This window comes from Cyprinodon variegatus, unplaced genomic scaffold (genome assembly GCF_000732505.1).
Source record: "Cyprinodon variegatus isolate N-32 unplaced genomic scaffold, C_variegatus-1.0 Scaffold44, whole genome shotgun sequence".
Taxonomy (NCBI): Eukaryota; Metazoa; Chordata; class Actinopteri; order Cyprinodontiformes; family Cyprinodontidae; genus Cyprinodon; species Cyprinodon variegatus.
Window position 1 is genome coordinate 1,872,812 of NW_015150497.1, and position 16,393 is coordinate 1,889,204.

Below are 16,393 nucleotides of genomic sequence, written 5' to 3' on the forward strand. Positions count from 1 at the left end.
AAAAAAACAGAGTTGGATAGGAAGGAGTTTAGGATTTATTAGTGCAGACAGCTCCTTTACCTTCCTGTCAATATACCAACTAAATTGAATAAAATGTTGATTAATGGCTCCAAACTAATTAAAACTTCTGGATGAACTAAATAAATGGTTTTGTGTTTGCGTTGTAGTCTACTTTCTTAATTGTCAGAGTGTCAGATAAGCAGCTGGGGTAAGAAGGCAGACAGAGAGGAAGAATCTGGAAACCAACCTGTAATAAAAACAGAGCGATCCCAAGGTCAAAGCCTTCCGTCCCTGTGACGTTTTGGGACATAGCTTTTTTTTTTTTCGCTCACACTCATTCCCAGTGAGCCAAGAAGGAAATATTTGCTGTGTTTGTGTCTCTGTGCTGTTGGGTAACTCCTGGAAGAGCACATTCCTGTCAGTAAGTGTTGTTCTTTCCCACACACGCTGGCTCTAATCGATGCACGTCTGGTTCTCCTCAAACCGCTTACTCCTGCTGCACACTGTCCTCGTTTCCAGACTTCCCAACATCGATAGCTTTTACACACAAACACACACTCGCTATCAGACAGTGAGGTTCTGTTTTACGACAGCACACTGGTAACTTTGGTAAATGTTTTATGAATGGGCTTTGTCAAGTGCGTTATGCACCTGGCCTTGGTTTAAAGGGGAGGGTTTGTCCAATGTCTGCTGATATGTGTGAGTGTGTGTGTGTGTGTGGAGAACAGGGTGCGTTTTCCTCTAATCGGTAATCATTCCTCTGGCCTGCACCTAACGTTAAACGGGACACAGATCAGTTGGGGTCTCGGATTTATTATTTTTTTTTGTCGTTTTTCCTTCAGCTAAATGATGGAATTGCTTGTTTATCTGTTTTCAGAATAAACCCTGGAGCAGGTTGAAGAGCATGGTTCACTGGTCTCCTTTAGCCTTCACCCTCAAGAGGCGTCATTCATGGGTGCAGCTAGCTGGCCATGCAGGTATGCATATCTATCATACTACTCTTCTAGATATGGAAGATAAGATTAATACCTCCATCATAACTGTTGGGTAAACAAATCTGAAGCCAGCAGAAGGTCATTTCAGCCTGGGTAAGAAAAAAAGGCAGAAAATAGGACAAGCAGCTCACCTGTCTGTGTCTAAAGGTGACTCTGTCACCACCAGCTGATCTGCAGCTGATTTTATGATCTTTTAAAAAAACTTTTTTTTTTTTAAAGATCAACAGACCTGTACAGACCTTTATATGTCAAATTGCTCCTTTTAATTAATGTTTTATCTGTCAAAGGCAACTTCCTGGCCAGAGACGGAGGCCGCCTGTTGAAGCGATACTGCGAGTGTGAGCAGCAGTGTCTGGAGAAGCTGATGCAGGACATTCTGCATCCCTACGTGCCTGGGTATTACGGCGTGGTGCAGAAGGATGACCAGGAATATAACCTGATGGACGACCTGCTGGTCGACTTTGACTCGCCTTCAATCATGGACTGCAAGATGGGCAGCAGGTGAGAAAATAGAAATATTAAGAATAAAAATAAGATTGATACATTTTCACATTTTTATACATTTTTCATTTCAGTGTTTTTGAAAAGCCTTTAGAAAAACCTCATTATATTCAAACTTGATTTTCTGATTATTCTCATGTGTTAAAATGGCCCACACCTGAATTCAAGTGATAATCTATGGCAGGAATTGGCACAGACTAACACTTGGTTTATCTAAAAAGAACAGACTAAAATGTCCGTCTCTAAATGTGTAATACTCACAGAGGTATAGTGCAAATGATTGCAACTGAAGGAGGCTCCACAAGGTAATGAATGAGGGGCAGAATGCAATCGGCTGCCAGGGAATTAAAGTGAAGTAAAATGCATTAAAACCACTGCAAAGTGTGTGTCTGTAGATTAGAAAAATATTAAATAAAAGCTGTGATACTGAGACAAAAATAAAATAAGCTAATTTCAATGACTACACCTGTATATTTCAGGACGTATTTGGAGGAGGAGCTGATGAAAGCAAGAGAGCGCCCCCGTCTGCGAAAAGACATGTATGAGAAAATGATTTCTGTGGACCCCGGTGCCCCCACCGCAGAGGAGCGGGCTCAGGAGGGCGTCCTGAAACCTCGGTACATGCAGTGGAGAGAGACGCTGAGCTCCACCGCTACGCTCGGCTTCCGCATAGAAGGCATTAAGGTCTGCGCTCTCTCTGAACATCTATTGCTTTTAACATGTCTGACTGCTGACGTCAGGGTTACTCAGGGGTGAGCAAGAAATACAGCCGCATGTTTTCATGAGAGGTAAACACAAAAGAGCGGGAGTGGATTTCTTCTTGACGAGATGAAAAAAACCCTCCTGTTTAGACACCATTTTATAAAGGACTCTTTGTTCTTTGGAGAAATAAATCTGAGGCAGCTTATCAAAGTGGAAAAAAATGTTTATTTGAATCCCTCAAAATAAAAATAACTTTTTTTGTACTAGTTTAAGAAGTATCTACAGCCAACTTATCATAGGTCAAAGTCATATTTACCTGTTGCTGCTTTTTAAGTAGCTTTTTAGTGCTGACAGATCAAGCAAATAAGATGAAACCTTAACTGGGTTTGCTGCTGTGAGGTCAACATCTAGGTTAACCCTCCTGCATAGATTTATGAATAGATCAGGTCAATCAAACAAGGCAACACGATGGCTGTTAGTTGATAACAAGAACTGTGCAGGAGAAAGATGGATCTATTTTCATAGTTTTATTACGAGTTGGTAAATTTTTTTTTTTACTTTCTTGGCAACAGGTCTTAAAGTTTACATAGTTCTGTTCTTAAAAAGGTCTCAAATGTAACGTGGTCAAATTTAAACAATTGTACGAGAGAAGGGAGCAAAAATTAAGTAGTTTTTGTCTTTTTTAACAGAAAGGTGATGGAACGTGTAACACCAACTTTAAGAAGACGAAGCAAAGAGAGCAGGTGATGAAAGCCTTGGAAGACTTTGTTGACGGCAACGTTCAGATCCTGGTATGTGGCCAAATGAATCTGGAGTTATTCAATAAAATCAATTAATAAATTATCACAAATACTACTTTGAAGAAAACTGACTTGTGCTGTCAGATGTTCAAACATGAAAATACTTCTTTTAGCTCTGCTTCGGAAGCTGTGGAGGTTTAAAAAAAATGTTTAAATACTTCAAAAAGTTCTTAAATGTGTCACCTCTTCACTACTATTTAGTGTATATAAAGTACCTACATTTGACCAATAATAGCTATTCTAAATATTAATGATAGCACACATAATTATCTCTCTATTGAATTTGTTTAAGAACAGCCTGAGTGTATATCAGTGAGCCTTGTGCTAGTGGGCGGGGCTTTAACTACTTCAGGCACTTTGTGTGGTTTGTTGAGGAGATTAGCCAATCAAACGATGGTATTCATTTAAATGAAATAAGAGCAGCAAAAAAAAAAAAAAATCTACATCCACAGAGCTTAATCTAAAGGAAGTATGATTTAAAGCTGAAAATTCCAGTGACTCCATCTCACAGTGAGGTCTGCAACCTACTGGACCTTTGTCTTTCCACAACCTACTTCAAGTTTAGTAGTAATTTTTACAGACCAAAGCATGGTTGTGCCATGGAATCTCCTGTGTCACCAATTCTAGCCAACCTTTACATGGACATTTGGAAAAAAGGTCTTCAAACTTGGAAACAAAGTCCAGTAGATTTTTTTTATTTTTTTATTACCTTTTTGTAATCTCACTGTGAATTAACTAAACATAAAACTAACGTGTTTTTACTGCAAAACCTCCGTTTTTATTTAACGTTCCATACATAATTTATTTTTTGACACATTCAGAAAATTGTAAAACCAATTTATTTATTAAATGGGTGTATTTGTAATTTATTCTATGCTGGTTTAATATTTACGAAAGAGGATTAGGGTCAGTATATTAGAAAAAAGTCAGAATTCTGACTTTAATCTCAGAATTCTGACTTTAATCTCAGAATTCTGACTTTAATCTCAGAATTCTGGCTGAATTCTGACAGCTAACAAACATGTTAGCGTCAAGCCGTTGCCATATCTGTTTTAAAGACTGAACTAGCTCTCTTGTTTTAATCACCTTCTGCTCCTCCATTAATGAAATAGTATCACTGGGGACCCCTCGGGCACGTAAAAAGTCACCTAATCCCGTTATTTTCCATCAATGTGTTACTGGCCCTCTCAGACAACTCACGTCTTTGTCAGTGAAGCCGAGTGCCCCCACATCTCTTCCTTTATAGTGCCCATCTATATTAAGATCCAAAATTCTGAGATTAAAGTCAGAATTCTGAGATTAAAGTCAGAATTCTGAGATTAAAGTCAGAATTCTGAGATTAAAGTCCGAATTCTGAGATTAAAGTCAGAATTCTGAGATTAAAGTCCGAATTCTGAGATTAAAGTCAGAATTCTGAGGAAAAAGTCAGAATTTACTTTAATCTCAGAATTCGGACTTTTTTCTCAAAATATGCTGAAATAAATTTAAAAAATGTATTTAAAAATTTAAACACTTTTTTTTTCTTTTTTTCAGTGGCCCAATCCTCTTCCGTAAATATTTTAAGGCATATTTCTCACTCAATATAAACCATTAAATTAGGAAGTGCCATGTCTAATTATTGTCTTAAGGAACTAGTCTGAACAAGTAGCACTTTGGCATGAAAAAGGCCAACTGCAATGATCTGTTCCCAGTAGTTGGGTTTGCATTGCTCCTGCCCTCTGGCTTCATGCTAACCTTTAAAGACTGCTTGTTGGTTCATGTTTACGGTCATAACATTATTAATACTGAGGTGTTTATTGAAAGAATATATAGCTTCAGATTTAGTCTAACAAGAAAAATGATTCATTTCCTGTTTTTTGGATTCACAGTCTGGTTTGCCCTGTCTTTTGTTTTTGGTAGAAACTTTACCTGCAGCGGCTGAAAGAACTGTGCTCTGTCCTTGAGAAGTCGCACTTCTTCAAGACGCATGAGGTGGGATAAATGTTCCTTTTCTTCTGTTATCCCTGCTGCATTATAATCACACCTCAGCTCATCTGTGTGACCGGCTCTCCGTCTTAGGTTGTGGGCAGCTCTCTTCTCTTCGTGCACGACGCATCTGGGAAGGCCAGCATCTGGATGATTGACTTCGGAAAGACTGTTCCCCTGCCCCCCTCTATGATGTTGGACCACAGGACTCCCTGGGTGGAGGGCAACAGGGAAGATGGCTACCTGTGGGGAATGGACAACCTCATCGACATCTTGAGCAGCATGATTCCTCAGACACCTTGTGAAGAGGATAAAAACTCACAGGAGGCGTGATGTGAATGGGTTCCAGTTAAATCTTTTTTTTTTTTTCCATTATCAAACTTGTTAATCCACTCATGTTAATGAAAAGGAGAGCAGGACAAAGTGGAAAATGCCTAAAGGCTTTTGATTTGCATTATAATAAACTTTAGGGTTTTGTGAGGGGGGGTGACCTCAGCATGAGCAAAAGGTTGAGGAATGTACAAGACTATAAATCTAACTTTTCTCCCATTGGCTTCCTTCAAACTAATCAAAGCTTTGATATTTACACACACTAGTGTTCATCTTGTCAACAGTGCCCTCTCCTGGATGCTGTTGCTAACAGCAACTCGTCTTACATCCATGAACTTGATCTTGGAGAGCTTGAATTGCATAGGAAAGATTTTTTTGTTTTATTTTATTTTTTTTAGTGATGTACCATTTTTGATGTATAAGCACACAGTAACACTAAACCACTGGCGAGACCAAGTGTTAACTAACTCAGTATGTAAATAGTCTTAATTTAATCTCCCATTTTTTTGGCCTTGGGATATCCTTCTTAATATTTGTAAAGTTGCTGTGCCTAACTTGTTTTTATAACTGATCATTCCAGTCTAAGGGTCTTTCTCTCTCTCCAAAGAGTTCATCCAAGTATAAACTAACTTGCATCTAATCTCTCGCCTTTCTTACAAACTGTGTTCCTTTGTAGTTTTTGTATGATGCAATGCAGTGCTTGTTAATTTTCACTCTTTCCCTCTTTTTTTAATATACAGTAAGCAGCTTGACAAAGCTATGATTCTTTGGAAATTGTTGCACTGTGGATCCTCTAAAAGCAATCGAACAAAAAGGAGCAGTGCCTCTGTGTGATGCACTTGGTTTACAGTTTAACTCCAGTTGGATTTTCTCTTACCAGCTTTTTGCTTTGGGGGTTTTATAGAAAAATGGTTGCATGAAAGGTGAAATGTAGCTGAAAATGAATGTGTGAGCTTTTTAAAAACTTTACAAGAACAAAGACTTGGAATATATTAGTCCAGCTAAGGTTAAAGTTGAGCCAAGATGACTTTTAGACATGAGGATAATTGCTGTAAGTCATATTTGGTTACACTAAACTGTAGCATTCAGCACAGTTTACAAGGAAACAATGCTGTAGGTTACCATAGCAGTGCTACTGATTTGTCTCTTCCTAACTGGGTTCTGGATATGGACCAGCATCCTGCAGCTTCCTTATGTTGCTGTGCAATTCTTTAACTTGGAACATTTACTTGGGTACAGCATAAATCTGATATAAAGAAAGTGAAAATAAATTAAACAAATGCATTTTTTTTTTTTTTATCTCCAAACCGTTGTCATATCAGTTGGAAATGGAGTATTAATGTTTACAAAGTATTATCAGCCCACATGTTCTCTGTAATGTGTGGAATTCGTTAGGTTCTCAAACTAGGTGCTGCTTTCCAAGAAAGAAAACTGGATATGAACCTTTGTTCTTTATAAAAGCAGTATGTTAAACAAAGACTGTTTGAAATTGCTCATTAACCCCTTGCTCTGTCCTTGTTATGGATTGCAATAAACTGAAAATAAGAGCCTTAATAATTTGCCTTTTTTTTTTATCAAAGCTCAAGACAAGGATTAAATGCATGAGAGCATTTTTTTATGCAAAATCAAACTCAAATATTCCCAAATCTATCAATTAGTGGATAAAAAGAACCAGGCTGGACCAAACTGCCAAAATTCATACATGTTTAATATTTGACAAAGTAAGCTTGTGACTGTATAAAATCAGAAAACATTTACTTCTGTCAGTGGGCAGGGCCAAAATTGTTTATAGAAAAAGTGACGAGTCTGCAGTTGGTTGTTAAATTTATTGCACAGGAAATGACATGAAAATGTCTTTTATATAAATATTTTTAGATGTATCAAATACATGATTTTATTTCTACCTATTTCATGTATTTATTACAGCTTTAACTATTGTAATATTTGTAAAAAGATGTCCTTTTGTGTTGTGACACTTTGCGCTCTCTCCAATAAAGTTGTCGACTCTAATGTGGCATCTTGACTGTTGAGGATGAACCTGATCAGAATCACTTTCCTTTCTGCTCCTGAGTCTTTGTGTGGAGAAGAACTGCCTGTCCTGCCAGCCCGGCCTCCACTCCTCCCTCAGGAACCACGTACTGCTTCCCATCCTTGGCTCTCAGAGGGTCTATTTCCCTCAGCTGCCTGTTGCTCTGGGCAACACTGTCCAGACTCCACAGCTGGTAGCGAAGGCTCTTACCCTGCTTGGCAAGGATGTAAACCTCTGTGGCGCTTGTGCTGTTGATGGGACAAGGAAGATTGCTGTTGGTGGCGAGGTAGAGCCAAGGCAGAGTGGGATCCGGCTGATTATGTTCAACTTTTACAGTCCCCTGGTCTAAACCGAGGAGCACCCCTGCAATCAATGGACAAGTTCTGTGTTTCTGGATCAAGAGAGTAGAGATTCATCAAGATAAAGAGGTAGTTTAAACACCAAAATGAACAAATGCTTGTTTATTCTCAAAGAAAAACAGTTTAAACCTAAATTACCTGAAAAGCAATTCCAAACTGTAAAGAAAGAAGTTACATAAAAATAATAAATCTGCTAAACTACCGGTTCATACCCGAAGCAACGGCCCAATGCGCTCTGTGACCGCTACGCTGGCATGGCTCATGGTTGAAGTCCTCGTCATATCTGAGCATGCCGTCAAGGAGCTGCATATTGCAGGTAAAACCATAAACATCAATGTATATGTGGAGTTTGATCGACTGCAGGATACGGGATGAGAACAGGCTGTCTGCAACAGAGGTGTCTGATGATGGCCTCAGCGTTTCTGCCACTCAAACCTCCTGACAGCAGTTCAGCCTTACAGACACAGACCTCTTCTGCCAACAGGGCCATGTTAAACGCTGGTAAAATTAAAAGCTCAATAATTGACAACAGGCAGCAACACATTGCATCATCATGGTCAGATTCTTGTAAACAAAAGAAAACTAAGTTAAGCTACTGCATACAAACATTTCAGGGAAACATTTTCAATATATTTGATATATCAATATTCATCACCATAGGAAAGGCTTATATCGGTTAATTTATTTTTCCTAGTTCCTGTAGACGAAGAAACTAAGACCAAATACTGTAGACATGTTCACTCTGTATAGAAGAAAGTGTTTACACCTCTTTAAATTGTTTATGTTTTGTCACATACTGTATTTCGGTGCATTCTTCAGTTTTCTCACTTCATCACGATCCTTAATGCTTATTTTTCTTATTGGGTCAGTTCATTTTTTTTTTCCTATTTATCGAGTTTTGTTCTGAGAAGAAGTGGTGACTAGTTGTTCAGATTAGGAAAATGTTGCAGTTATCAAAACCTTTAAAAGAAAAATCTGAAAAGTGTACCGTCCATTTTTTATTCATCTTCCTAAAATACGTTTAGCCATCTTTTGCTTCCTTCAACATTCCAGTTAAAAGCATTTTCCTCTCAGATTAGTTCACCAGGACAACATCTACAAGTCTGCTGTCTCCAGCTAATCTTTGCTGCTGCGCTATGAAAGCCCATTGTTTTCATTGGATTCTATTAAAGACCATCAGAGTAAAGGATCCTAAAGGCAAACGCATGCCATACTTTTCAGATATTTCTTTTGTTTTTGTTTTTTTGAGTTTTTACGGCACTAGTGACTTGTTTTTTCGACAGTAGGCTGACAGGAAAAGTGGGTATGAGAGAAGGGGAGAGACATGCAGGAAAGGACCACAGGCCGGATTTAATTTGGTGTTCGCCTGCGTTGATGACAATAGCCTCCGTAAATGGGTCATGCGTGCTAACCACTGCTCCACCTGCACGCCCAGATATTTCATTTGTATCATTTACCTTCCACTTATCAATCGATTATATTGATAGTTCACAAAAGGGATGCAAATACTTCCTCAAAAAGACTAAAATAAGATGACCAAAATGTGTGTTTAAAAAAAAAATGTAATCTGAAGGACCAGCAGCAGAGACCAGTACCTGAAAACATTTCCCCCTGGGCTGTGTAGCCCCTCCTCACTGCCGTCTGGACCACAGTCTCTATGTCGATACTGATCTGTGGCTGTCGCAGGTGAGCAGCCATCCAGAGAGCCACCAAACCACACCTAGAATATGAAAATGTTTAAGGCATGGCGAATGTTCACCGACTCGTATTTAAAATCAGCCATTATGGAGAAACAACACTAGCACCTTTGTGTTCACTAGCATGCTGTATGACAGATAACTCAGTAGGATGAAAGCTGAGGCCAGCGTTCAGTGACTTACTGGGGGCCATCTTGGATGAGGGAAGGCACGTATGTGTTTACCAGTAACCACTGCAGATCCTGCCTGAAGCTGAGGAGAAAACATGGCATCAAATAAAAGACAAATAAATTTTAAGCACAACTTGGATAATAGTTTTTAAGACTATTATCTAATTTGTCCCTGATCTTTACTTTTTTGACTTTGTTCCATCCTGTCTGCAGTTATATTAGGTTTTATGTCCATGAACAGTCCCAATAAATATAGATTCTTGCTTTTTTGTGTGTTTTCAAATCCTCTTGCCAACATACTTAACCGTAAAGTACTGCAGTCATAATAAGATACTGAGTCTAAGGGTAGTAAAACTATAACAGGGTAAGGTAAAGGAGGGAACCTCAGTGAAATGACTGTTACAGACAGTTGCAGGAGCATCCAACGGTCAATCAAAGACTGGGAGTGATAGTCACCAGAAATACAGTTTAATACGACACTCATGTGTTACCCCACACCCTTAGTACACTAGTGCAGCATGACTGCTTGGATTCAGCCATGCCCACAACGTGACCCCTACAAGCTCAGTCAGTGGTCCCTTCACTCTCTTTGTCAGTGAGTTCACTCAAAACTGAAACAATCCTTGCTAGCAGGAGTTATGCACTCAAATTCTACAATATCAATCTCACTTTCTTTCTTTCTTTCTTTCTTTTCGAAATTAAACAAAACACTCACATTTGGCATGAGTAATAATAAAAATGCATTATAGTTCCACAAAGAGTTTTGAAAGAAGTTTAGACAAACTTATCAAGTCCAAAACCCTTCAGTCAGGCAAAATTTAAATTCACCATTCACTGTGATTAGAACAAAAATCTTGACACAACACATCATGACAAATTGTAGTGTGCAATAAAAGTGTAATACAAATGTACATAATAATAACAACTTTAAACTATTTTATAAATTAACAAAGTATACCAACTATACACCTAACACAAATGAAATTTGGAATTAGTTCTCATCACCGGTTTTTATATATATCTTAGATACTATCTGCTCTCTTTCAATTGGAAAAGCTTTTGGATACTAATTGGCACTTTTAGAAGTGTTGTGATAGTGACAGAGTATCTGATTGCAAAAGTTCATTTAGTTTTTTCTTTAAACATCTCCAGATCAGTGCAGGAGCAAATATATAACTGGGGGATTTGTTTGTCCTCATCAGAAATCTCACCAGCCCTCCCTCTGTCTGAGAAGCAGGCATGCCTCGGTGTGATCCCCCTCCACAGGAGCACTGCTGCTGGCTATGGTCTGGTACAGCTTCTTCTTGGCTGCTGGGGGTGGAGGAAGCAGAGCTGGGGGAGGAGGTGGAGGAGGAGGAGGGAGTGACATCTACAGCTTCTCCACCACAAAAGAAAGAAAAAAATCATCATGGGGATATTTTTCATCGGTGTATAGAAGCTAAGGAGTATTTCAACAAACCTGCCCCAGGTTCCTTTAGCCTGGCACGCTGCTTTGGTCTAACTTCACAGACTGTCAAAGGAAGCAGACTTCCCCCTGTGTTCTCCCCATATTCGGAAACAACCACATACGCTTCTTATTCCTTTAGTTTGGTTACGACTTGCAAGCAACCTTTTCATGCATTACCGCCACCTACTGGGATGAATGGGTACATTTGTGTATTAAGGAAATACTTTTAGAACCTATATTCTCCTTTGAACTTATTTATACTAACTGTCACTGACGGCGAGTAAACTTTAAAGGAATAAGCTCATCGGTTTTCGAAATACAAGATAACAAAACGTTGTACTTTACGACAACAACCAATAACAAACTTTAAAAGTGTGACGCGTGATGGATACCCCGGAAGTTGCTTTTTGACCGATAACGCGAGAACAAATAACGCGAGATTAGTATTATTTATTTTATTTTTTCAGAGGATGATTTTTGTTTCCATTATTATATGTAAATGTTGTTGACTTAATAAAAAAAAAGAGTCTTGTTTCCCTTTTCCTTGTTTTACTCCTTATTCGTTGGTGGCGGTAGTGCACTTTTAACTAGTTGGCCAACCGTCATAAAACCTCACAAGAAGAAGAATAATTAATAACGCGAGAACAGAATACGGGATTTCAGAAGGCCGGGGTTTTCATTCATCGTTTGGAGGTGAATATTTCGGCTACATTCAGCTTATCAATTATTACGAATATTTGAGATAAATGCTGTTTTAACTAAGGTATTTGCAGATTCGCGTTTGCTTCGTATGCATTTATGATAAAACTAGAAGTTAATATTGAATTATAGGGATTGATTATGCGAAAAATGTTGACCTAGCTTATATAGCTAAGAGGCTAACACGCCGGATGATTGTTTGCTAATCTTCGTTAGCTTCGTTTCAATTCTTTGTTGAGCTTCGGATTGTCTTAAAATGTTGAAATTCGGTTTGATTTAATTCCAGGTGATCGCAGATAGACCGTAAGATGACCACTCCAGAAGTTCGGCCTAATCACACTATTTACATCAACAACCTGAATGAGAAAATTAAGAAAGATGGTGAGTTTCTACCTTAACAGCCTTTACTGAATACTTGCACGTCGAATAAACCCACTCATGCCTTGTTCTGCCTTCTCTTGTTTACACAGAGCTGAAGAAGTCGCTGTATGCGATCTTCTCCCAGTTTGGGCAGATATTGGACATCTTGGTAGCACGAAACTTGAAGATGAAAGGTCAGGCCTTTGTTATCTTTAAAGAGATCAACAGCGCCTCAAACGCCTTAAGGTCGATGCAGGGGTTTCCATTTTACGATAAACCCATGGTAAGTGGACCAGAATCACAGAATAACGGCCTGTATCTGGACCTTTTATTCCTCCTGATTGTTACTATATAAAAAAAGAGCCCTTTAAGTATCCTCTGACAAAATGTAAAGAAAAATGTTGACCTTACCAAAATCCACCAAATGTTTGAACAAAATAAGCTTGTTGCCGTCATATTTGTATGTTTAATGCATCAATTCATGTTTTCCCCTTCATTCCCATCACCTTAATGTTCAGGTTAAAATGTATATAATCCGTGGATATCTTCTCAAAACATCTGCATGCTAAACTAAGGGTACAAAAAGGCGATGTGGTGAAAATACTTTTCTTTTAAAATGCTGCTTTAGTTCCTGCAACCTCCTCCTCTTGTAACTGTCTTAATGATCAACGCGAACTGAACATCCCTGGGGTTTTTTTTTGTTTTGTTTTTTTTTACAGTGTTTTTAGTCACACAAATAAAATATGTACTTAAATGCAGACTCTTTAATTTATGGAGTATTAGGGCCAGGCTAGATATTTTTTTATTTAAATACGAGAATAAGGTTGTAACATTATGAGAATAATGTTGCAGCCTGATGAAGGCGCGACATTATCAGAACAAATAATAATAATTATTATTATTTATATATATATATATATATATATCAATCATAATTTTCCAAGAATAATTTCAAAATTAGGAAAATAAAGTAGTATATTATGAGAATAAAGTCGCAACATCATCAGAAATTGTGTAATGTTATGATTTTATTCTTGTAATATTAGAGCTTTATATGGATAATGTTGCGACTTTGTTCTCCTAATATTATGACTTTACCTCAAGCCCTCTGGCCCCAATACGGCAATTATCTTGTTTCTTAAAGAGATTTCATCACCCCAAAGCAATCTTGATTTGTTTGAAAGAGTGATGTAGACAAATAGCAGAAGGGACCTTTCCAGCAACATTTGTGTGATTGCCTTAACAACTGATGAGCTTGGAAACACAGCTTGAAGAACAACTCACCCCAAATATCTTTTTTTTTTTAATAAACTTTATACTTGGATGACTAATTGCAATGCCTATATATCCCAGGTTTTATTTTGACAATATACTGGATTGGGAAATGGTGGCCTAGAGCTCGGAAACCTGAGATTGTGAGTTTGAAACCTAGTCCCACAGACTGCCACTCTGGGTCTCTGAGCATCACCCTTAGCCCCCCATTCCTCCCTGGGTGCCCCACAATGTTAGCTCACTATTCCCGAAGGGGATGGGTTTAATGCAGAGGTATATTTCTCAAATTTGAGATCAATAAAGTTAAATTATTTATTTTTGTTGCAGTGCAGGTTTTGTGCACATGTTTGGTGCTCTTCTGGTGTGTAACGAGTTCTGATCCTGAATTACAGTAGTAGCCATTCAAAATTTCCCCACTTTCCTTGATGGACCCTTGGCTGGTCCCCATACAATTCTTTTTTAAACATCTAAAATATTTTTTCTGTCATGATTTGTGGACATTAAGATCTAAAGAGAAGCGTTATCTCCTGTAATTCAGTGAAAGGGTGGTGCCAGAATGAAAATATATGCATGCCCAGGAGAAGGCCAGTGGCAGTGAATTGGAGGGGAATTTGCTGCCATTCGTCTGCCTTTTGACTGGGAAGGTCAATCTTGAATGGCTTTTACTGTAGTATTCATTTTGGCTTTCAGGATATTGTAATGTCACCCACATTAACAGACCTCAGGAGCTCTGCTGCTGATGGGTTTAAAAACAGCTTACCTGTAGTCATAGTGAGTTGGAGCGAGTCTAGATACAGACTGTTGATCTAACAGATTAGTCTAGGGTAGACTTAGTTTTCAAAACACAGACAGCGAGTTTACTTCCTTTTAACATCAGCATTCAGCCACTTTTTGTCTATACCCTCAATTCCTGTTTCTTGTGAAGCTTCGCATGACTTCAGTCACAAAACTACTATCGCCATAGCAACAGTTACTTTCTAATGAATAAAAACCATAAAACATTTTTATGTTCCTGTAGCGAATCCAGTATTCCAAGACCGACTCTGACATCATTGCCAAGATGAAGGGAACCTATGTGGAACGAGACCGTAAGAAGGAGAAGAAGAAGCCCAAACCTGAAACGGGTGGAAGTAAGAAAGCAGCTGCAGCCATGGTGGCTGGCGTACCTGCAGGCATGCCGGTTGGTGAAACACTAGTCGGAAGTATCTTTAGTAGCAATGCTTCATACCTGCTCAAGGCGGAATGTATAAATAAATGAAACTTTTGTATTTTCCTCATTAGGGAATGCCTCCAATGAGCCAGGCTCCACGGATGATGCACATCCCAGGACAACCGCCTTACATGCCCCCTCCGGGAATGATGCCCCCTCCTGGAATGGCTCCTGGCCAGATTCCTCCAGGTGCCATTGCTCCTGGCCAGATGATGCCTGGACAGATGCCGCAGCAGGTAATGTTTTTCTGTGTTGATCCTCATTAAGACCTGATGTTACATTATCACAGTGGTCTCAGCTAAAATGTTGATCTTCTCTCACAGGTTTCAGAAAATCCCCCCAATCACATCCTCTTCCTCACAAACCTGCCTGAAGAGACCAATGAACTCATGCTCTCCATGCTCTTCAACCAGTCAGTTCCCGCTCTTCTTTTTTTCATGTTTGATTTTTCTGCAGGATTTTGTATTTACCTCTGTCGTCGCTCAGATTATTTGAGGCAGAACCTGACATGTGAGTGTTCTTTAGGTTCCCTGGGTTTAAAGAAGTGCGTCTGGTTCCTGGCCGTCACGACATCGCCTTTGTGGAGTTTGAAAATGAGGTCCAGGCTGGCGCTGCACGAGATGCACTGCAGGGCTTCAAGATCACACAGACCAATGCTATGAAGATCTCTTTTGCTAAGAAATAGCCTACCTTACCGGTCCTGGGTTTGAATGCTTTCAGAACTTTTTTTTATTTTTTTGTAAGACTTGCTGACTTTTGACAGTGATACTTTTCTCCTCTTCGGGGATTACCATGTAAGTATACTTTTAAACGTCAAGCTGCTGTGCTTTAAAACACTTTATTGGCAGAAAACCTGTTGATAAATAACAGATTCAAGGTTGTGAATATATAAACTGTCACAATTCAATTGGAAGTTCTGTTAATCTCCGATCTCACAGCAGATTGACGTTTTTATCGTTTTTATGAATCAACTGTTAAAGCATTGCACCCAGGGTCTGGGCAACCAGACATTGTACCTGGAGCTTTTTTCCTCTCTATTTTTGTTTAATTTTTTAAATAAAAAAATATGCAGTTACACACCAGTTGCCTGCGTCAGTCTTTCAGTAAAATCTCTTCTTTGAGCCCTTGTCCCTCATTAGTCCCAACTGTTTCGAATGGAAGCAAACCATTATAAATACACATATCAGAGGAATTTGATCATATAGAAATATTCAAAGTAATCTGTACTAATTTCCTTATCAATCCCACAGATTCTGTTTTAAAAGTATAGTGGAGGATTGTCCTCGCCACTTTAAGGAAAAAAAAGCATGCACAATCCTGAGGTAACACATTAACCGTGTACGAGAGCATGCACAAGCCCATTTCTCATCTTGCACGCTCTGTTTAAAAGTTGCTGTTCTAATTGCTCATATAAAATTACTTTCCAAAAGTTTTCACTTTTTCCACTATTTCAGACTCGCAAGTGAAAATGGGGACAAGCAGGTAGGACGGCCTCAGAATGATTGACAATTAAGAGGACCACTTATTTTGATGATCCACCGGGGAAAAAGGACATCCTCCACTATACCTTTTTAAGAAAGAATAAAACTATTCTAAATGTAGACTCGTGAAAATATTTATATGAATGTATTTTAATTTATTTTTTGGTAATACGTTAATCCTACTGGAGTAAAAAAAAAAACTTGCATTAAACATTACCATAGAAAACATTTGAAAAGACTGCATTTTTTTATGCTTTGATTATTTTGTATTTTTATTGTAAAGTAACACTGTGTCACCTTTGACCAGATTATTTGCTTAATTTTGGTTATAACAGATTTTTTCTCTCAATAGACAGCACTTGTGTTGGTCCTCCTT

At 38.6% G+C, this 16,393-nt stretch overlaps 3 protein-coding genes across 3 annotated transcripts in view; 2 read left to right on the plus strand and 1 right to left on the minus strand.

Annotated features, from left to right (window-relative positions):
* Positions 1-7,074, plus strand: part of itpkc (inositol-trisphosphate 3-kinase C) — a 23,723-nt gene extending 16,649 nt beyond the window's left edge. The window contains exons 3-8 of the mRNA XM_015370275.1: positions 878-977; positions 1,283-1,496; positions 1,976-2,180; positions 2,888-2,989; positions 4,898-4,969; positions 5,057-7,074. Coding sequence (XP_015225761.1) covers positions 878-977; positions 1,283-1,496; positions 1,976-2,180; positions 2,888-2,989; positions 4,898-4,969; positions 5,057-5,296 — 933 coding nt within the window. The 3' untranslated portion in view covers positions 5,297-7,074. The remainder of the gene's footprint in view (positions 1-877; positions 978-1,282; positions 1,497-1,975; positions 2,181-2,887; positions 2,990-4,897; positions 4,970-5,056) is intronic.
* A 28-nt stretch (positions 7,075-7,102) lies between these two features.
* On the minus strand, positions 7,103-10,926 carry LOC107081919 (chromosome unknown open reading frame, human C19orf54). Its single transcript, XM_015370277.1, has 6 exons — positions 10,760-10,926; positions 9,562-9,630; positions 9,277-9,401; positions 8,050-8,179; positions 7,894-7,964; positions 7,103-7,685 (listed from the first exon to the last, which is right to left on the minus strand). The coding sequence occupies exons 1-6, from the start codon at positions 10,915-10,917 to the stop codon at positions 7,342-7,344; spliced, it is 897 nt and encodes a 298-aa protein (XP_015225763.1). The 5' UTR covers positions 10,918-10,926; the 3' UTR covers positions 7,103-7,341.
* A 1,048-nt stretch (positions 10,927-11,974) lies between these two features.
* On the plus strand, positions 11,975-15,611 carry snrpa (small nuclear ribonucleoprotein polypeptide A). The gene is made up of 6 exons (XM_015370276.1): positions 11,975-12,075; positions 12,165-12,337; positions 14,345-14,506; positions 14,608-14,772; positions 14,860-14,948; positions 15,062-15,611. Exons 1-6 carry the CDS (start codon positions 12,003-12,005, stop codon positions 15,219-15,221), a joined length of 822 nt encoding a protein of 273 aa, XP_015225762.1. The 5' UTR covers positions 11,975-12,002; the 3' UTR covers positions 15,222-15,611.
* Positions 15,612-16,393: the final 782 nt, after the last annotated feature.

Bases quoted from the DNA above. Each gene is read 5' to 3' on its own strand.
- LOC107081919 (XM_015370277.1), bottom strand. From the start codon at position 10,917: ATGTCACTCCCTCCTCCTCCTCCACCTCCTCCCCCAGCTCTGCTTCCT. The intron at 7,965-8,049 runs GTATCCTGCAGT...CGGCATGCTCAG, and splicing joins AGACAGCCTGTTCTCATCCC to ATATGACGAGGACTTCAACC. The intron at 7,686-7,893 runs GTATGAACCGGT...CATTGATTGCAG, and splicing joins GCATTGGGCCGTTGCTTCGG to GGGTGCTCCTCGGTTTAGAC.
- snrpa (XM_015370276.1), top strand. From the start codon at position 12,003: ATGACCACTCCAGAAGTTCGGCCTAATCACACTATTTACATCAACAAC. The intron at 12,076-12,164 runs GTGAGTTTCTAC...TTGTTTACACAG, and splicing joins TGAGAAAATTAAGAAAGATG to AGCTGAAGAAGTCGCTGTAT. The intron at 14,773-14,859 runs GTAATGTTTTTC...CTTCTCTCACAG, and splicing joins CTGGACAGATGCCGCAGCAG to GTTTCAGAAAATCCCCCCAA.